The sequence below is a fragment of the Oncorhynchus keta genome, chromosome 14 (assembly GCF_023373465.1).
Source record: "Oncorhynchus keta strain PuntledgeMale-10-30-2019 chromosome 14, Oket_V2, whole genome shotgun sequence".
Classification (NCBI taxonomy): domain Eukaryota; kingdom Metazoa; phylum Chordata; class Actinopteri; order Salmoniformes; family Salmonidae; genus Oncorhynchus; species Oncorhynchus keta.
In genome coordinates, this window is record NC_068434.1 from 51,848,608 (window position 1) to 51,870,658 (window position 22,051).

Sequence of the window (22,051 nt, forward strand, 5' to 3'; positions counted from 1 at the left end):
TGCTAAAGAGCTCCCAAAAGAGTCACCGACATGCGCCTCAGAGTCACTCCGATTGCTGATGACAGTGATCTGCCAGAAAAAAATGTAAACTTAATTCCCATAGACATCAAATCTGCATTTTTGCAGGGAACAGAGCTGTCAAGGGACATTCACATCCGACCTCCGCCTGAAGCTAAGAGCGAAGGAACACTGTGGAAACTAAACAAGTGTGTGTATGGCCTGGCAGATGCATCACTCTACTGGTACAACAAAGTCAAGGCAACAATGCTGAATAGAGGTGGGAAAATGTCACAAGTGGATCCTGCTGTCTTCTATTGGCTTGATCAAGACTGCAATGTGACTGGAGTACTTGCCTGTCATGTTGATGACTTTATCAGGGGTGGCTCACAGACCTTTGCTACAACTGTGACTCCACACCTCAAAGCTGTTTTCCAGGTCGGCCGTGAGGAGCATGATAACTTTTGTTGTGTTGGCATAGAGATTATTACAGTTAATGGAGCAATACTGATGCAACAGGAGAGCTATATCAAGAATCTTCAACCCATCCACAGATTCATCAAGAGCCGTACAAAGGAATTCCCCTCTCTGTAGAATTGAAGCTGATCAATTTAGGTCAAAGATAGAAATTGTCCTACAGGTTGCTAGACAGAGTAGACCTGATATTTGATGGTTGCAACTTGGCATCTAACACAAAACACGCCACTGTACAAACCATTCGAGACAAACAAAGTTGTTAGTAAACTGAAATTACAACAAGTGACTTTAAAGTTTCAGCTTGTTGGAAAAGGTGACTATTTGAAACTAGTTGTCTTCATTGATGCTTCCCTAGGGAACCTTACAGATGGAGGCACACAAGGTGGACATCTAATAGTGTTAATGGGTGAAGGAGGAAGATTCTCACCTCTTTTGGCAGTCAAATCAAATCACATTTTATTTGTCACATACACATGGTTAGCAGATGTTAATGCGAGTGTAGCGAAATGCTTGTGCTTCTAGTTCCGACAATGCAGTAATAACCAACAAGTAATCTAGCTAACAATTCCAAAACTACTACCTTATAGACACAAGTGTAAGGGGATAAAGAATATGTGCATAAAGATATATGAATGAGTGATGGTACAGAGCGGCATAGGCAAGATACAGTAGATGGTATTGAGTACAGTATATACATATGAGATGAGTATGTAAACAAAGTGGCATAGTTAAAGTGGCTAGTCATACATGTATTACATAAAGATGCAGTAGATGATATAGAGTACAGTATATACATATACATATGAGATGAATAATGTAGGGTATGTAACATTATATTAGGTAGCATTGTTTAAAGTGGCTAGTGATATATTTACATCATTTCCCATCAATTCCCATTATTAAAGTGGCTGGAGTTGAGTCAGTGTGTTGGCAGCAGCCACTCAATGTTAGTGTTGGCTGTTTAACACTGATGGCCTTGAGATAGAAGCTGTTTTTCAGTCTCTCGGTCCCAGCTTTGATGCACCTGTACTGACCTCGCCTTCTGGATGATAGCGGGGTGAACAGGCAGTGGCTCGGGTGGTTGTTGTCCTTGATGATCTTTATGGCCTTCCTGTGACATCGGGTGGTGTAGGTGTCCTGGAGGGCAGGTAGTTTTCCCCCGGTGATGCGTTGTGCAGACCTCACTACCCTTTGGAGAGCCTTACGGTTGTGGGCGGAGCAGTTGCCGTACCAGGCGGTGATACAGCCCGACAGGATGCTCTCGATTGTGCATCTGTATGTAACGGATGTGAAACGGCTAGCTTAGTTAGCGGTGTGCGCTAAATAGCGTTTCAATCGGTTATGTCACTTGCTCTGAGACCTTGTAGTAGTTCCCCTTGCTCTGCAAGGGCCGCGGCTTTTGTGGAGCGATGGGTAACGATGCTTCGAGGGTGACTGTTGTCGATGTGTGCAGAGGGTCCCTGGTTCGCGCCCGGGTATGGGCGAGGGGACGTAAAGTTATTCTGTTACATGTAGAAGTTTGTGAGTGCTTTAGGTGACAAGCCGAATTTCTTCAGCCTCCTGAGGTTGGGTTAGGGTTGCTGCGCCTTATTCACGATGCTGTCTGTGTGGGTGGACCAATTCAGTTTGTCTGTGATGTGTACGCCGAGGGACTTAAAACTTACTACCCTCTCCACTACTGTTCCATCGATGTGGATAGGGGGGTGTTCCCTCTGCTGTTTCCTGACGGCAGGATAAGGATAAGAAGGGTTGTCCGAAGCACACTTGCTGGAGAAACTCTTGCTCTTGCGGATGGAATTGACAATGTTATCTTTCTTGCAGCTCTCTTCTCAGAGCTTACCACTGATGAGACAAAACGGCACATTCTACCTGTAGTTTGTGTCACTGACAACTACTCATTATTTGATGCTGTGAAGTTAACCAAGTCTGTCACAGAGAAAATACTTAATCTTGAGATTAGCAGCATCAAGGAACTTATTCAAGCACAGAGAATCCAGCGGATGCTATGGTCGACCACTGTCTGACTAAAAAAGGAGCATCCAGTCTTGTGCTACTACAAGCTCTCAGTAATGGAAAGTGGAAGCTTGAGTAAAACAAATAAAAACTTTGTCACACAACCCATTTGTAATGGGGAACTTGAATAATCTTGGACATTTAATTATGTTGTTTTATTTGTCTTTAAAGAAAAGTAGGAGATTGTTTAGTTCATGTTTTAAGTATCCCTATATTTCTGTTATTATGGTGCCATCACTCTGTCAAGTGTGCGCCTGCGCAGGAAGTCTTGCTGTTGATGGACCTAGCCTGGAGTGCGATGGCTACCTTGTAGTGTGTTCATATGGTATAGTAAAGTTTGTTAAACTGGAACCTTGTCGTTGTGTTTCCAATTAACAGTTGCTCCCTTGGGACTCCACTGATTACTCTCCCAAATGCATCATGTCATGTAAAACACATCATCATACCTGTTATTTCTTTGTACTGAAAGTGCTCCATCTTAACTGCTGACATGCAACATTTTGGGGGATTGCATTAACAGTGGACTAATGACCAAAATACTAACAGATATAGTTTTTGAGTGTAGTATTCCTTTAATATCCTCACCTCACACTCCGTGCATGTCTCTGCGTAGTTGCTTCTTGTTCGATAGATACTAAACAGCCTTTCATCATATAGAAACTGATGCATTTATTTTTTGCAGGCATCCACACTAAGGATGATAACTATAATGATTAGGTATAATTTAACTATAAAACGTTGGTGAGCATCCACACTAAGGATGATAACTATAATGATTAGGTATAATTTAACTATAAAACGTTGGTGAGCATCCACACTAAGGATGATAACTATAATGATAGGTATAATTTAACAATAAAACGTTGGCGAGCATCCACACTAAGGATGATAGGTATAATTTAACTATAAAACGTTGGCGAGCATCCACACTAAGGATGATAGGTATAATTTAACTATAAAACGTTGGCGAGCATCCACACTAAGGATGATAGGTATAATTGAACTATAAAACTTTGGCAAGCATCCACGCTATAAGAAAGTCTCCACCTTTTTTTAACGTTATTACTTTCCTCGTTGCTCAAGTGGTTTGCAAGTGATTCTATTCTATTTTTCTGCTGGTTGTCAATTTGTTTGGATCTTTTTCACTCTGCTCATCTCTGTCTGTGCAACCATTTCCATTGCAAAAATGTTATCCCTTGCCAAAAGTGATCCCCGACAGTTCATTTGGCCTACATTCAGCAATTAACAGCAGCAAGCCTGCTTCTCTCCATGTGAAGGCTATTAGGACTAGAATAAAAAATACATGAAATAAAAGTCCTAAGGCTTTTGTAGCCTATAGCTTTTCCTGGAATTTCACGAGAACGGAGTAGGGATGAGGATTTTAAATAATGAGTTGCAAATGCAAGCTATACGTTACGTAGTGACACGTCACAATGTAACGTACAGCGTCAGAGGGGTCAGTTTTCTCATCTTTTCTCCAATACTGTTAGTCCATTACCATGTCAATCAACGCTGAATCGAAACGTAGTTTACACCCCGGATTTTGATGCCAACACAGTCACTACAGTCCCATTTAGTTTTCAATGCAGCCTCGTTTGAATGTCGGGGTTACGCACATTTGTACGGAATGGGGTGAGGTTACGTTAGTCTATTGCGCACTGTAACCGCTGGAAGATAGAGGCTATAGTTGTGTAGCCAAATTAAGAAGTTTATTAGTGCTAAAAATATTAACCTGTCAACGTGCAAGAATCAAAGCTCCACTATTGACTCCACTCTCTCCTCTTCGAGCATCCTCGCGCACCTACAACCAAGAACACTTCAATAGAATGCGTTTTTGATTGGTTGTCAATGTTTTATCGTCGGAGGGTCAGGGAAAGAATCTCTCTGAAAGTGATCCAAACATTGGCTCTTGTTATCATTCTCAACTGCTTTTGTAGTTACCGCTGTAGTGTGAACACTCTTGTTCACTCATTATTGTTATAGTTATCATCCTTGGTGTGGACAGCCCTTAAACACCCAAGTCAAGTTGAACTGGTCTTACACGCGATTAGAGTAAAGATGGGCAGGGTGTGTGTTGCAAATGGCACCCTTTTCCCTATGTAGTGCACTACTTTTGACCAGAGCCTGGTCAAATTTAGTGCACTATATAGGGAATAGGGTGCCATTTGGGATGTATGAATTGTGTGTCCACGCTGTTTAGCCTATAGCCCTCATTTGATTTCTAATGAGTGTTCTTTGTCTTTCTCTGCCTTCAGTTCACCAACAACAACATCCCGTCCTTTGCGTCCATCGTGGCCCACGAGCTGGGCCACAACCTGGGCATGAACCACGACAACGAGCGTAACTGCCACTGCGGGGTCACCAGTTGTATTATGAACTCGGGCGCCACGTGAGTTTTCCTCGACCCTCAGACTAATTTCACCACTTTTCCCATCTGATCTGTCCTTACATAAGGAGGGTCAAATATTGCTGTGGTGCAAAGTTTACCCAAAGAACATATCTGGGATCAGCTTCCCCAGCCCCAATCCTAGCTTTAACCATTAGTGGGGAAAATGCATCAGTGTCGTCTCGGGGAAGCTTCACTCTACACCATCACATATCCTGGTACTAACCCAGCTTCTTCTGTCTCTTACTCCCTCTCAGTGGCTCGCGGAACTTCAGCAGCTGCAGCGCCGACGACTTTGAGAAGATGATCCTGAACACGGGGGGAAGCTGCCTGCTTAACATCCCGCGTCCGGAAGAGGGCTACAGCGCCCCCTACTGTGGCAACAAACTGGTGGACATGGGAGAGGAGTGTGACTGTGGCTCAGACAAGGTGACCGTTACAAAGTGATATGGTGCAACGTTGGTATCATTTTCATTTCAGGTAAGTCCATTCAGGAAGTAAACTGAAAAAGAGGAATTGTAACTTCCATTTACTTCCTGAATTGACTAAATTTAAAATTGAATATACTCCAACCCTGATATGATGATAGGCCCATAGACAGGGCTCTAAAGTGCTACCATAATTACAGATAATCATGAATGATGAGTGAGAAAGTTAGAGGGATTAATATCATACTCTCCAAAAATCCTAACCTCCCCTGTTATTGGTAATGGTTAGAGATTCGCATATCTTGGTGGTATGACCTCAAACTTTTTCACTCATCATTATTCAAGATTCATTCATGATTATCTTTCACATTAATATAGAAGTTTTCAGAAATATATTCTTATGCAAAATAAAAATGACACAATACATTATTTACCATTAATTACTACTGGTCACAACATCATCTAAAACACAAACAAAACATACTGCATAATGTATTCAACAAGTTTGTAAAGTCACAAGGCGTGCTAGGAATATGGGACATTTGACTACTTTAAAAAACATATAGAGAGTGAGACATAGAGAGTGAGATGATAATCGGCTACAGCCAAGACTAGCTAACTTGTAGCAGCCACAATGTTATTTACCATCCCATATAACAGTGCCTGAATTGACTGGAGTAGCCTAGAGAAGCTAGCTAGCTAAGCAAGCCAGCTAATTAAGGACACATTTAGCTCTTTTTCTCCTTAACCCCATTCAGAACTACTGTCGCCAGTTGACGATCCCTGATATAGGGAGTAGGGTGCCGTTTCGGACTACAGCAGTATTTTTGAAGAATGCCGTAATAGTCTGTGATGGTGGCCTCCTGCTCACTGATTGTTCATGGTGTTTGTTTCTCCCCCTACAGGAATGTGAGAAGGATCCGTGCTGTGAAGCCAAGACCTGTAAGCTCAAGGGTGGAGCACAGTGTGCTTATGGAGAGTGCTGTAAAAATTGTCAGGTAACTTCCGTTTAGTGTAGCACTGCTGTCTATGTTATTTGGTATTAAAAACCAAGTCAACCATCAGATTCTTTTTACATGAACTACAACTTAGGGACAGGAGTTTGAACAGCAGCAATATTCACCAGATACTTCGATAATTAAATACGATTAAGCTTTTTTCAAATACTTTTAGCGTTTGCTTTCGTCTACCTAATTTGCTAGATACAGTGCCTTCAAAAAGTATTCATGCCTCTCGAACTTTCCACCTTTTGTTGTTACAAAGTGCGATTAAAATTGATTTAATTATAATTATCTGTCTACGATCTACACAAAATACTCTGTCAAAGTGGAAGAAAATGTCAAACTTTTTAATTACGGAAAATAAAACACTAATATACAGTTTATTCTGAAAGTATTCAGACCCCTTGACCTTTTCCACATTTTGTTACATTAAAGCTTTTCTGTAATTGGTTACATTTATTTTTCCCTCATCAATCTACACACAATATCCCATAATGATGGAGCAAAAACATTTTTTATATATATATAATATGTGTGTATAAAAGAAATATCACATTTACATAAGTATTCAGAGCCAGTAGTACTTTGTTGAAGCACCTTAGGCAACAATTACACCCTTGAGTCTTCTTGGGTATGACGCTACAAGCTTAGCACACCTGTATTTGGGGAGTTTCTCCCATTCTTCTCTGCAGATCCTCTCAAGTTCTGTCAGGTTGGATGGTGAGCGTCGCTGCACAGCTATTTTCAGGTCTCTCCAGAGATGTTCGATCGGGTTCAAGTCCGGGCTCTGGCTGGGCCACTCAAGGAAATTCAGAGACTTGTCCCGAAGCCACTCCTACGTTGTTTTGGCTGTGTGCTTAGGATCATTGGCCTGATGGAAGGTGAACCTTCTTCCCCCCAGTCTGAGAACCTGCTCCAGGGCGCTCAGGACTTAATTAAATATATGTTTGATTGGTGGAGTGCTGCAGAGATGGTTGTCCTTCTTTAAGGTTCTCCCATCTCCACAGAGGAATTCTGGAGCTCTGTCAGTGACCATTGGGTTCTTGTTCACCTTCCTGACCAAGGCCCTTCTCCCCCGATTACTCAGTTTGGGCGGGCAACCAGCTCTAGGAAGAGTCTCGGCTGTTCCAAACTTCTTCCATTTAAGAATGATTGAGGCTACTGTTTTCTTGGCCTTCAACGCTACAGACATTTTTCGGTACCCTTCCCCAGATCTCCGCCTCGACACAATCCTGTCTACGGACAGTTCCTTCGACATTATGGCTAGGTTTTTGGCTAGGTTTTTGCTCCGACATGCACTGTCAACTGTGGGACCTTATATAGACAAGTGTGTGCCTTTCCAAATAATGTCCAATCAATTGAATTTACCACAGGTAGACTCCAAACAAGTTGTAGAAACATCTCAAGGATGATCAATGGAAACAGAATGTACCTGAGCTCAATTTCATATTTTATAGCAAAGGGTCTGAGTACTTATGTAAATATGGCTTTGTAATTATGGGGTATTGTGTGTAGATTTAATGTAGATGTATTTATTTTTTTGAATAGTGCTATTAGTAACAAAATGTGGAAAGGGGGGAGGGGTCTGAATACTTCATGAATGCACCTGTACCTAGATTAGGTAAGTATTCATCCCCCTGAGTCAATAAATGTTAGAATCACCTTTGATGATTACAGCTGTGAGTCTTTCTGGGTAAGTCTCTAAGAGCTTTGCACACCTGGATTGTAAACTAAACAAAAAAATAAATGTCCTCTCACTGTCAACTGCATTTATTTTCAGCAAACTTAACATATTTGTATGAACATAAGATTCAGCAACTGAGGCATAAACTGAACAAGTTCCACAGACGTGATACAAGCAGAAATGGAATAATGTGTCCCTGAACAAAGGGGGGGGGTCAAAATCAAAAGTAACAGTCAGCATCTGGGGGGGAATGGCCATAGCCCTCACCCTCCGATCCAACAGGTCTCAGACGTGCTAAATGGGATTGAGATCCGGGCTCCTCGCTGGCCATGGCAGAACACTGACGTTCCTGTCTTGCAGGAAATCACGCACAGAACGAGCAGTATGGCTGGTGGCATTGTCATGCTGGAGGGTTATGTCAGAATGAGTACCACATGAGGGAGGAGGCTGTCTTCCATGTAATGCACAGCGTTGAGATTGCCTGCAATGACAAAGATGCTGTGAGACACCGCCCCAGACCATGGCGGACCCTCCGCCTCCAAATCGATCCTGCTCCAGAGTACCGGCCTCGGTGTAACGCTCATTCCTTCGACCATCACACCTGGTGAGACAAAACCGCGACTCGTCAGTGAAGAGCACTTTTTGCCAGTCCTGTCTGGCCCAGCGACGGTGGGTTTGTGCCCGTAGGCTACGTTGTTGCCGATGACTTCTGTTGAGGACCTGCCTTACAACAGGCCTACAAGCCCTCAGTCGAGCCTCTCTCAGCCTATTGCGGACAGTCTGAGCACTGATGGAGGGGATTGTGCGTTCCTGGTGTAACTCGGGCAGTTGCTGTTGCCATCCTGTACCTGTCCCGCAGGTGTGATGTTTGGATGTACCGATCCTGTGCAGGTGCTGTTACACGTGGTCTGCCACTGCGAGGATGATCAGCTATCCGTCCTGTCTCCCTGTAAGGCGGTCTTAGGCATCTCACAGTACGGACATTGCAATTAATTGCCCTGGCCACATCTGCAGTCCTCATGCCTCCTTGCAGCATGCCTAAGGCATGTCCACGCTGATGAGCAAGGACCCTGGTTATCTTTCTTTTGGTGTTTTTCAGAGTCAGTAGAAAGGCCTCTTTAATGTCCTAAGTTTTCATAACTGTGACCTTAATTGCCTACCGTCTGTAAGCTGTTAGTGTCTTAACAATCGTTCCACAGGTGCATGTTCATTAATTGTTTATGGTTAATTGAACAGGCATGGGAAACAGTGTTTAAACCCTTTACAATGAAGATCTGTGAAGTTATTTGGATTTGTACGGATTTTACGAATTATCTTTGAAAGACAGGGTCCTGAAAAATGGACGTTTCTTTTTTTGCTGAGTTTATAATAGTTGTCCATTTATTCTTTCAAAAAGTCTTCAAGCTCTTTCAAGTTGGTGTTGATCATTGCCATTTTCAAATCTTGCCATAGATTTTTTTAAGCCAATTTAAGTCAAAACTGTAACTAGGCCACTCGGGAACATTCAATGTTGTCTTGGTAAGCAACTCCGGGTGAATATCTGGCCTTGTGTTTTGGGTAATTGTCATGCTGAAAGGTGAATGTGTCTCCCAGTGTCTGTTGGAAAGCAGACTGAACCAGGTTTTCCTGTAGGATTTTGCCTGTGCTTAGCTCTGTTCCGTTTATTTGTATATTAAAAAAACTCCCTTGTCCTTGCCGATGACTAACATACCCATAACATGATGCAGCCAACACCAGGCGTGAAAATATGAAGGCTGGTACTCCGTGACGTGTTGTATTGGATTTGCCCCAAGCATAATGCTTCATATTCAGGAGAAACAGTTAATTTCTTTGCTAAAAATAATTCAGTATTACTTTAGTGCCTTATTGCAAACAGGATTCATGTTTTGGAATACTTGTATTCTGTACAGGCTTCCTTCTTTTCACTGTTATTTAGGTTAATGTTGTGGAGTTACTACAATGTTGTTGATTCATCCTCAGTGTTCTCCTATCACAGCCATTAAACTCGGTAACTGTTTTTACGTCACCATTCGCCTCATGGTAAAATTCCTGAGTGGTTTCCTTCCTCTCCAGCAACTGAGTTAGGAAGGAAGCCTGTATCTTTGTAATGACTGAGTGTATTGATACACCATACAAAGTGTAATTAATAACTTCACCATGCGCAAAGGGCTTCGTTTTTTTACCCATTTACCAATGGGTGCCCTTCTATGCGAACCATTAGAAAACCTCCCTGGTCTTGAATCTGTGCTTGAAATTCACTGCTTGACTGAGGGACATTACAGATAGTTGTATGTGTGGGGTACAGAGATGGGGTAGTCATTTAAAAATCATGTTAATTAAACACTATTATTGCACACAGTGAGTCCATGCAACGTATTATGTGACTTCTTATGCACATTTTTACTCAACTTATTTAGGCTTGCCATAAGAAAGGGGTTGAATACTTATTGACTCAAGACATTTGAGCTTTTCATTTTTAATCATTTGTAAACCTTTCTAATAACACATTTCCCCTTTGACATTGTGGGGTATTATGTGTAGATCAGTGACACAAATCTACATTTAATCAATTTAAAATTCAGGCTGTAACACAACAAAATGTGGGGAAAGTCAAGGGGTGTGAATACTTTCTGATGGCACTGTAGGCTGGGTTTGCAGTTTTGCAACCATTTCATTTACTTTCATTGCAGCAGGCAAACTCAGTCAAGCCCAGCTAAAGTACTGAAGTTAGTTTGAACTGTTCATAATATTCACACTGTTCATGTGATGCCTTTACTCTCTTAGTATTTGCCAGGGGGCTCAGTGTGTAGAGGTAGCAATGATGAGTGCGACCTCTCGGAGTACTGCAACGGCTCATCTGCACTGTGTCCAAGCGACGTCTTCAAGCAGAATGGCCACCCCTGCAAAGTGGATAAGGCCTACTGCTACAATGGGAAGTGCCAGCACTATGATGGACAATGCCGGGCAATCTTTGGCCCAAGTGAGTTCCCCTTTGCTCTGCATAAGAGGAATTCTGCTGCCTTCTAAATCACAATGTCCAGAACAATTGCTTATGAGTGCCCTCTAGTGATACAATTGTTCTCCCTGCTGTTCCTACTCTCTTTCTCCTGGTAGTACAATATTTATAGACAAATCAGTGCAAATAAATCAATGGACACTGTACTGTAAATTCATCCATTTCCCACTTGTTGTACAGAGGCAAAGGCTGCCCCAGAGGTGTGTTTCAAAGATGTCAACTCCAAGGGGGATCGTTTTGGAAACTGCGGCTACCAGAACAATGGCTACAAGAAGTGTGAGAGCAGGTCAGACAAATTCTGTGACTTGCATTCTTGTCAATGTATAATTGGCAGCAAATACAGTTGTCAACCATGTATGTTGATGGCATGAGGAAAATGTGTACTTGTGTGTGCACCTGTCTGTCACTCTGTATAGGAATGCAATGTGTGGGAAGCTACAGTGTGAGAACGTCCAGTCAGTCACCGTCTTTGGCATAGAGCCCTCCATCATCCAGACGCCCATCGCCGGAATCAAGTGCTGGGGTGTTGACTTTCTGCTGGGTTCGGACGTTCCAGACCCTGGCATGGTGAACGAGGGGACCAAGTGTGGGGAGAACAAGGTAAGAGGTGCCAGTCGAACCAGTTGCAGGACCACTTTGGAAATGGGTTGGTTTTAGGAGCTATCCTCTGGGGAGCCATTGTACATTGTATAATTTTTTTCGCCCAAATAAATTCCATTCAATTCCATAGTCTTATCTTTGTTAGAGACCATTTCCAGGCGATACAGTAGTTGCAAAGCCCAGTTGCAGTTATTTGCGTCTGCGTACAGAATTAGGTACGCTGTTCTCCATTCTCGTAGGAGCGTTTAGCTAAGCGACTTCTCACGTTATCGCTCCACAGGTCTGTTTGAATTACGACTGTCGGAGCGCCGATGTGCTCAACTACGACTGTGATATCCAGAAGAAATGCCACAGTCACGGGGTAGGTCATTCACTACTACTAAATTAATCGTCTCCCGGGGTGTGTCCTACAGGTGTCTGGGCTTTGTCTAATACGCTTGCCTTTTCCGCTTTTAGGTGTGTAACAGCAACAGGAACTGCCACTGTGAGAACGGCTGGGCACCGCCCTACTGCGAAGCTAAAGGTTACGGCGGCAGCGTGGACAGCGGCCCTACGTGGAACGGTGAGTGACCAGCACAAAGGCCCTCTCAGAGCAGACTCCATGGGCGCATCTGAATCATAGTCCAAAGAAGAATCTTCTTCTCCTAATCTACCTGCTATGATCTGAAGACATCTGTGTGTTTTGGATACCAAATGGGTGTAAGCAATATGGCCTATGAGAATTTACTCATTTAGTCTTACCTGTCCAGATTAAAAATTGATTTTTCACAGAGGACAATAAGACGCTACTTGAAGCCAGTTGAGATGCAAGACCTTGTCAGTCTATGTTATTTCCCAGGATACATTCAAGTACAGTATTGTTAGACAGGTTGACTGGGACTGCTGGTCCCTACCCCTGACGGTTGGTTCCTACCCCCTACAGACAAGGACACCGCCACAAGGGATGGGCTGCTGGTTTTCTTCTTTCTGGTACTGCCTCTGATGGCGCTGGGCCTCTTCGTCTTCTTCAGGAGGAATGAGCTGCAGAGGCGCTTCTGCAGGAGGAAAAGATCCCAGGGCTACGAGTGAGGCCACTTCATCAACTTTTCTTAGTCTGTGTCTGTTATGAGAAATATGTTCTCAATTTTCATAACCCAATTCAATTAAACTACTCAGTCTGCGACCCAGGGATTTGTAAGATACTGGTTGACTGAAACAGACGGAGGCCCAGCTATGATAGCAAAAAAAAATATTCACGAGAGCGCCAGTTCATTGTACAAAACCATTCATTTTATACTGGCTCCTTACGCACATACTTTCACACACAAACAGAAGGTATCCTACGCACATACTGTCTCCCTACCCAGCCGACATATATTATGGAGACAGTGAGAAGCACTCCCTGTCTTCCCCCAAGATTGGGGAGGCCGTGAGAAGTACTCCCTGCCCTCTCCCAAATCTCTGTGGCCCCTAGCCAAGGTCAGCACTGAATTTTGCCCAGACAGTCTGTGTTTAAGATACTATAGAGACATTTTGTACAATTGTTGTTTTACCCTAATTCTGACTAAAACTACACACATCATTAATAATAATTTTATGATCCTAATCAATTTCATACAATTATATGGTTTCAGGGTGGAATATTCTAATCGTTCATTTAAACCTATAAAGTCCATTAACAGCGTCCCAAATGTTATTCTATTCTATACTCAGAATTTTTGCCATATACACCATATTTATTTCATGATTGCCCTTGCCTTACTTTAAAGATGCAATATGTAGAATTTAGCTCTGACGATTACAGGTTTCAACAATTCTGAAGTTTCTTCTACTGGTGACATGGTGACCGATGCTTGACTGCCGTTTGACAAATAAAAATATTCTCGCTCTTATCCGTAATAATCTTGTCATGTAGACTAGCCAACCCTCACAGCATACCCGCACTGTATCTGCAAGCTGTTGACTAGAGCGCAGGTGCCAAGACCAGAGTAGGCACATTTGCTATTTAACGCAATAGATTTTGTTACAAAACTAACAGTACAGTTGAAAACGCGATGGAAACACATTGAACTTTAAATGTTTATTCTGTACAAGAAAACCTGAGTGTGAAAGTAAAATATGTGTGAACTTCTTCATCACACACTGATTTTTATCCGCAACAAGTCTATTTAGTGTTAACATACCACTGGTGGGAAAATGCTCATATTTTCTTGATGCAGATTGCAGAATATTTGCATGAAAATCTGTTGCCAATCAGATGGAAACCTAGCTACTGAGAATGGCAGATCTATATCTTGCATTTGTATCTGAAATTAACACAAAACTTGATAATAGGAAATACTTGTTTGTTTTTTACCTCCTGTGCACAGGGCCGACAGCAGACCTCAGCCCAACACTAGCCGGGGCCCTCCTCCGAGCGCCAACCCCAACACCATTGTCAAAGACAGAGTGAGTCTCAGTCACCAAACTTTCCCCATGAAAGTTTCATGGTGGCATGGATGTAATCTTTAAAACCACAAAAATGTAAAAAATAATTCTCTAACCCATAAATGACAGAGTTGAGTCTAGTAGATTCTCGCCCTGTATCTCATCATCTGTCTGTCTTTGACTGAGAAACATTAAACAGGCTTTGCACCAGGTTGTCTGAAAAGCAGAGGTTGCAACCAAAATAATTTCCCAATCATTTTGTTCTGAACAGTACCAATCTTTTTTTGTTCCATTTTGAGACGGTTTAAACACCAAAAAAGTATGTTTATATCGTTCCTTTTTTAAATATTTTTTTGTTTGTTCACTTAGTTCGACATTAAATTATTTCACCAATGGATAGATCAGCTTGCTATGGAGCGGGAAAGCTATGTACATGCATTGGACAGACAAGTGTTTTGCATAGGGTGCGACTGAAATTTTGCCGGCGAGGAGCGCTCTGTGTATGAAGCGCTGGGCATCTTGATGTTATGACATGCCAAGTCTGAATTAGACCCACAGAATTATACCTACGGAGAGAGCGGCTTCTATGAAGGAACTTTGAATGTCTTTGAACTTCAGAGCGTTGGCTTAACTAATGTTGGACTAGAGCTAGCCCTTGATCATGACTCTCAGTTCCATTAATGAATCAGAGGTGAAAGGTTTACTGCTCCTTCTGGACCAGGCCCAAATCCCCGTCATTCACATGAAGAGGAGACGCCGATACACGGGCCGCAGATCTGGGTGCTTGGTGAGAATTTGTCCGCGAGTGGATAATCCGCCTTTACCTACTGTCCAACAGTGAACGTGCAATCACTGGAGAGTAAACTGCATGAGCTCCATTTGAGACTATCCTACGAACGGGACATTAATAACTGTAATATCTTATGTTTCAAGAAGTCTTGACTGAGTGAGGACATGGATAATATACAGTTGGCTGGGTTTTCCATGCATCGCCAAGACAGAACAGCTACCTCTGGAAAGACTAGGGGTGGTCTGTGTCTATTTGTCAATAACAGCTGGTTCGCAATCTCTAATATTAAGGAAGTCTCATGATAAACTGTAGACCACACTATATACTAAGAGAGTTTATATATTTTTCATAGCTGGCTATTTACCACCACAAACTGATGCAGGCACCAAGACCGTACTCAACGAGCTGTATAAGGCCATAAGCTAACAAGAGAATGCTCACCCAGAAGTGGCGCTCCTAGTGGCTGAAGACTTCAATGCAGGAAAACCTCAATCCGTTTCTAACAGCATGTCACGTGCAACAAGAGGAGAAAATATGTACATGGAGATGCGTACAAAGCTCTTGCTCACCCTCCATTTGGCAAATCTTAACATAATTATATCCTCCTGATTCCTGCTTACAACAAAAACTCAAGCAGAAAGTACCAGTGACTCGGTCAATACGGAAGCGGTCAGATGATGCGGACACTAAACTACAGGACTGTTTTGGTAGAACGGACTGGAATGTATTCTGAGATTCATTGGGAGGCATTGAGGAGTATAACACATCAGTCACCAGCTTCATCAATAAGTGCATCGACGATGTCGTCCCCACAATGACCGTACGTACATATCCCAACCAGAAGCCATGGATTACAGGCAACATCCGCACCAAGCTAAAGGCAAGAGCTGCCGCTAATCTGGGACACTAATCTGGGCGCTGATAAGAAATCCCGCTATGCCCCCACAAAGAACCATCAAACAGGCAAAGCGTCAATACAGGACGAAGATTGAATCCTACTATACCACCTCTGATGCGTGTCTTATGTGGCAGGGCTTGCAAACTATTACGGATTATAAAGGGAAACCCAGCCGCGAGCTGCCCAGTGATGCAAGCCTACCAGACAAGCTAAATGCCTTCTGTGCTCCGGGGCAAGCAACACTGAACCAAGCATGAGATCCCCAGCAGTTCCGGATGACTGTGTGATCATGCTCTCTGTAGCCAATGTAAGACCTTTAAACAGGTCAACATTGTTTGAAAGGCTGGTCATGGCTCACATCAACACCATCATCCCAGAAACCCTAGACCCACTAGAATTTGCATACCGCTCCAACCGGTCCGCAGATGATGCATTCTCTATTGCACACCACACTGCCCTTTACTATCTGGACAAAAGGAACGCCTAAGTGAGAATGCTGTTCGTCGACTACAGCTCAGCATTCAACACCATAGTGCCCTCAAATCTCATCACTAAGCTAAGGACCTTGAGACTAAACACCTCCCTCTGCAACTGGATCCTGTACTTCCTGCCAGGCTGCCCCCAGGTGGTAAGGGAAGGCAACAACACATCTGCTACGCTATGCTATCCTCAACATGGGGGCCCCTCGGGTGCGTGCTTAGTCTTTTCCTGTACTCCCTGTTCACCCACGACTGCGTGGCCACACACTCCAAAACCAAGTTTGCCAACAACAACAGTGGTAGGCCTGATCACCGATCAGCCTACAGGGAGGAGGTCAGAGACCTGGCAGTGTGGTGCCAGGACAACAACCTCTCCCTCAATGTGAGTCTTGAAAGTCAGACCTAATCTGAGTCCCAAATAGTACCCATAGTGCACTACTTTTGATCAGGGTCCCTACACACACACAACTTTTGGTTGAGTCCTATGGGCCCTGGTCAAATTTTATGCACTAAATGGGGTGCCATTTGTGACGCAGACCTGTATTGATGGATTCTTTGTTTGGTAATGACGAGGCTCCTTCTTCTTTCCCCATGTAAAGCACCAAGCTCAGTTATTACCACCAGAGGAGGTAAAATACTCATATTTGCTCTTAAGAGGGTCTGTGGGGCATTGCTTCTGTATTCCCTTTTATTCTTCTTTTCTACCAATCATTGGGGCTCTGAATAAGACACAACACAAATATTTGAACACCACTTGAATATTCTGGGCTTTCTGTGTTATTCTGGGCTTTTCTTCTATAGAAAAGTTAAAAATGATGAATGTGCTTATGTAACTATACATGCTAAATGTTTTGGCATCTACTGTACCCAACTTAAATAGAGGATTCTCTCTCAGCCCACTGGAGTGGCCGAAACACAGCAGTAATGCAACGTGGCTCAGTATAGCCTTTTCAACTGAGGAGTTTTGAATTGCCGCTGTTCTGCTGTAGGGCGCATGCTGTCCTATTCTATCCTAACCTTAGTCATTTACTCCCATACTAATCAATGTTGTAACCAGACCTGGGTCACATACAAATGTAAAATACTTTCAGTTATCATGTTTGGGGCGATCTAGCAGTTAGTGCCGCTGCCACCAACACCTGTTTGCACATGTGCATGGGTTCAAATCTGGCACAATGCCTTTGTGACACACACTACATCTATCTTTCCCACTATCTCTCCTCTGTATAATAAAATATAGAACATCTTTAAAAATATATAAAAAATCATTTAAAGTGCTTGAGCTGCACATTATTTAGTTTGCCTGGTACAATTATACCAATGGAATAGTCCCAAAAGTGTACAGTCAAAGCCAAAACAAGCGCACCTCATTTGGAAGTATTTGACTTTTATATTTGACCCAGGTTTGGTGGTAAGATCACAGCAAGTTGCTTTGTGTTTATTGGTTTTCTGTTCTGTCACCTTTTGTCTCTCTACCACCTCTTCTGTCTGTTGTGGAAAATAGCTGCACATTTTCAGGGCAAATTCAAAGCAGGATACAGACATTTATTCACTTCAATTGCAGACTTTCTGTTCATCTTGATGGAATGGAGTTTTCTGTTCACATAAGAGTCAAATATGTTAGTAAACTTGAAATAGACAAATAATAGGTGTTTTGAGGGTATGTTGCATTTATTGAATGTTAGTTTGGGGAATCCTACTATTTAGTGAGTTTACTCATGTATTCATCCCTGCATTTACAATCTTTCCTCAGTTATGATTCCTAACCCTCACACCCACCCACAGCTGCCATTACCTGCACCCGATACATAGGCTCACAATTGTTATGCTGAAGTTGTTTTTGTGTTACCTTCCACTGAGAGTGATATTTGTTCATTGCAGGTTGTGCAGACGAGCAGGACCGTCTCTGTGCCGTCTTATGCTGTCAGACCACCTCCTCCCTACTCAAAGTAAAGATTGTACTTACTACTTACTAGGCCTACCTTTTTATATGATGTAAGTGTCAGCCCTCAATTGACAAATGTTTGTTTATTTTTCTCTTAGACCAACACCTGCTGCAACACAACTTGTGCCTCAAAGACCTGCGCCCCCACCCCCAGTCTAGCCCATGGAAACACGGTCAGCCAACATCCACACAGGAAATGCAGTCACTTGACATAAGAGGCACACCTGCAATACAGAGTTGTAAAACGAACCAGACCAGTTTCTGATCCACTCCAAGGTGTCTTTTTTGTTGTTGTTGCAAGAAGCAGAGATGATGTTTGGCTACATAAGACCGCTACTACCAATTGCATACACTTCACTTCACCTTGAGCAACTGTCATAGGAATGTCAAGATGATGACACACAAGCCCTTGATGATCATAGTGGGGAGTTTGTGTTGGTTAAGTAAAACATTTTAATTCACATTTTAGACAAACTTGATGGTGCTGGTGGGAATGTAATCCATGCGCCGGCTTAACTGATACTGCAGAAATGTATCTGGTTTGGATCATACTGCCTGCAGTTTACCCTCTCTTTGGTCCTACTGTATGATGATTTGTGTTCTTTATTCCCTGAAAACAGTTTTGACGACTCAGATGCTTTTATCAGATTCAGGCCACATGAGTTTAACATAAAACTTTTTTTTAATTTTCACTTGGTTAATGGTAATATGCAGCCTTTCATCACTTGATAACCCTCAGATATTTAAAGTTTTGCAGTATTAAATCTGGTTTGAATCAGTTGTCTTATAAGTGTGTCCCATACAGTACAATAATGTTGCTCTTACAACCTTAATCTTATGTTGCTGTTAATTTAGCTTAAAAACCATGCTGGATATCCATCTTAATTTTTCACCTTTTGGAAATGAAGACAATATCGTGGATATATTGGATGATGAGCTAGATTATACCTGGACCTTTTGACTGATAAATGGTTTCTGCATTTGGTGACCCAATACAGATATTCATAGCCTGTCCCTTTGTTACAGTTCTTCTACTCAATACATTTTATAGGATACTTATATTTTCCAATTTAGCCATTACCCCCCAATGGATTCCCCAAATTTAGACACCTTTATTAATAATTTGATTAATAAGCCGGGTCTAAGGGCATTCCGTTGCGACAGCTTGTGAGATAATCCATGGTCCAATGAACGTACATGCTAGTAGCATGCGTGACGGCGTCCGAAATGACATCCATAATCGGTAGACGGGTCTGATTCATAGGTTGCCATTTGCATCGCCGAGCAGTGAAGAAACTATCAAATCGCATTTTTAGATGCTAACCCCCCTCACCAAATCAAAATCTAATATGGATGCCAATGTTTTGTTGTCGCTTTGTGCGTGCACATTTCCTCAACTTCCCGCAGGGTGCCTATATTCCGTGGCTGATTAGCTTGACAGACAGGTGTGAAACACAGACATGTGTTCACGCAAAATGAGAACACAATATAGAATCCAGAATTGGTTTTGATTTGAGGAGGTGGGAGGTAGCATCTAAAAACTGGATTTAATATTTTATTCACTTTTCTGCGATGCAAACAGTGACCAATCACTAGGCAAGACAGTTAAGAACAAATTCTTATTTACAATGACGGTCTACCCTGGACAAACCCTAACCCGGACAATGCTGGGCCAATTGTGCGCTGCCCTATGGGACTCGCAATCACGGCCGATTGCGATACAGCCTGGAATCGAACCAGGGTCTGTAGTGACACCTCTCATACTGAGATGCAGTGGCTTAGACCACTGCGCCACTCGGGAGCCCCAAAATGTACTAAGACCGCTACGTCACTTGGGAGCCCCAACAGGTACCGTCATTAGTGCATGACTTATCTCGCAAGCTGTCGCTATGGAATTCCCTTAGACCCAAGCTACACACATTTTTTGAGTTATGAATTAATTATATATACCCATTGTTCGCTTAATTGTTTCAGCTGCTGTTTGCCACTTTAATGTGTGTCCATTTTATTTGACTGGTTTTGTTGTATCCCTGATTTGTTTGAAAAAAAATATTACATAAAATAAGTCAATATTTAAGGGCTATGTAACCTTTCATGTGATCATGCCATGTATGCATTTTGAGAAACTATATCGAGGTCAATGGCCTATGCATTGAAAACTGGTGAACATTCTGAAATGTGTTTACTTATATCCGGACATGATGATTTTCCAATGACGGGAAGGAGGCAGGTCAAGTGGCTTTAGAAGCATCCTGTCTCAGACATTTGAAAGACACTGCCTGCATAAACGTTACTGAGGCATCCTATAGCAATATGGCAATCCTCCCACCTCTTTAATGGTGCATACAACAACCAACTTCCTTTGCCACAATAAAGACTGACTTCTTCAAGAACAAATGTCATGTGTCATGTGTAGGCTACATGCTGAAGTAGAATTTTAACAAAAGTTTGTTTGAGGATCATGTACGTATGTGGTTGACATTTCATGTTTTATGTTTGCATAATGTGAAAATGATTTGATTGGCCTGATAGAACTGCATTTCCTAAATCTTCCAGGTTCTCTGTATATGATTATGATGATGTGATATAGCTGGCAATAGTGAAAATGTCTGACACTTTGTGATTCAAAGAAAGTCATGACTGCCTTGATTGGACTAATTGGTGGTGGTGATTTTTTGTAATGCATATGAAATAAAAATCCACATACTCACATAAATGCAGCCATCATTTAAATGTATAACATTATGTGTTTTAAGCTTTGTACTAAAAGCATGTCTATGATATTAATGACTGAGAAGGCCCTTGTGCCTTCTCACACCGCTGAATGTGTGTGGTTATTCCATGATAACGTCAAACAAGATTTCCCCATATACTGTGCCTAAAGAAAGTATTCATGCTCCTTATTCCAGATGATGTTGTTACAGCCTGAATTCAAAATGTATTACCTGTTTTTCTCACCCATCTACACAATACCCCATAATGACAAAGTGAAAACAGGTTTTTGATATTTTTGCAAATGTATGTGTGTATATATAAAAAATGATATTTATGTAAGTATTCAGACCCTTTGCTATGAGTCTCGAAATTGAGCTCAGGTGCATCCTGTTTCCATTGAACATCCTTAATGTTTCTACAACTTCATTAGAGTCCATCTGTGTCAAATGCAATTGATTGGACATGATTTGGAAAGGCTGTCTATATAAGGTCCCACAGTTGTCAGAGCAAAAACCAAGCAATGAGGACGATGAAATTGTCCGTAGAGCTTCGAGACAGGATTGTGTCGAGACACAGATCTGGGGAAGAGGACCAAAAAATGTCTGCAGCCTTGAAGGTCCCCAAGAGCACAGTGGCCTCCATCATTCTTAAATGGAAGAAGTTTGGAACCACCAACACTTCCTTACGCTGGCCGCCCGGCCAAACTGAACAATCGGGGAAGAAGGGCCTTGGTCAGGGAGGTGACCAAGAACCCAAATGGTCACTTTGAAAGAGCTCCAGAGTTCCTCTGTGGAGATGGGATAACCTTCCGTAAGGACAAAAAGTCTCCAGGCTATAATCGCTGCCAAAGGTGTTCAAAGTACAAAGGAAAGGGTCTGAATACTTTTGTAAATGGTTTATCAGATGTTTTTTTGTCTGCTAAATGACTTAAATGTAAAATGTAAATGTAAATGTTTTTATAAACATTTGAAAAAAATGTCTAAAAAACATTTCTTTGCTTTGTCATTATGGGGGTATTTTTGTGTGGATTTATGGGGGGGACGATACATTTTAGAACAAGGCTGTAGCGTAACAAAATGTGGAAAAAGTGAAGCTGTCTAAATACATAAGTATGTGGACACCCCTAATAATTACTGGATTTGGCTAGTTCAGCCGTTGCTGACGGGTGTATAAAATCGAGCACACCGCCATGCAATCTCCATAGACAAACATTGCA

The 22,051-nt window shown here is 42.3% G+C and overlaps 1 protein-coding gene across 2 annotated transcripts in view; it reads left to right on the plus strand.

Annotated features, from left to right (window-relative positions):
• adam9 (ADAM metallopeptidase domain 9) overlaps positions 1-20,836 on the plus strand; it is a 77,894-nt gene extending 57,058 nt beyond the window's left edge. Inside the window, exons 11-23 of one of the 2 annotated variants that reach the window (XM_035786419.2) lie at positions 4,743-4,876; positions 5,131-5,302; positions 6,207-6,299; positions 10,771-10,966; positions 11,183-11,288; positions 11,419-11,602; positions 11,883-11,963; positions 12,059-12,164; positions 12,525-12,666; positions 13,951-14,029; positions 16,775-16,804; positions 18,057-18,124; positions 18,219-20,836. In XM_035786419.2, the coding sequence (XP_035642312.1) occupies positions 4,743-4,876; positions 5,131-5,302; positions 6,207-6,299; positions 10,771-10,966; positions 11,183-11,288; positions 11,419-11,602; positions 11,883-11,963; positions 12,059-12,164; positions 12,525-12,666; positions 13,951-14,029; positions 16,775-16,804; positions 18,057-18,124; positions 18,219-18,279 (1,452 nt within the window). In that variant the 3' untranslated portion in view covers positions 18,280-20,836. The remainder of the gene's footprint in view (positions 1-4,742; positions 4,877-5,130; positions 5,303-6,206; positions 6,300-10,770; positions 10,967-11,182; positions 11,289-11,418; positions 11,603-11,882; positions 11,964-12,058; positions 12,165-12,524; positions 12,667-13,950; positions 14,030-16,774; positions 16,805-18,056; positions 18,125-18,218) is intronic. The other variant, XM_035786420.2, reaches the window with a different exon arrangement.
• Positions 20,837-22,051: the final 1,215 nt, after the last annotated feature.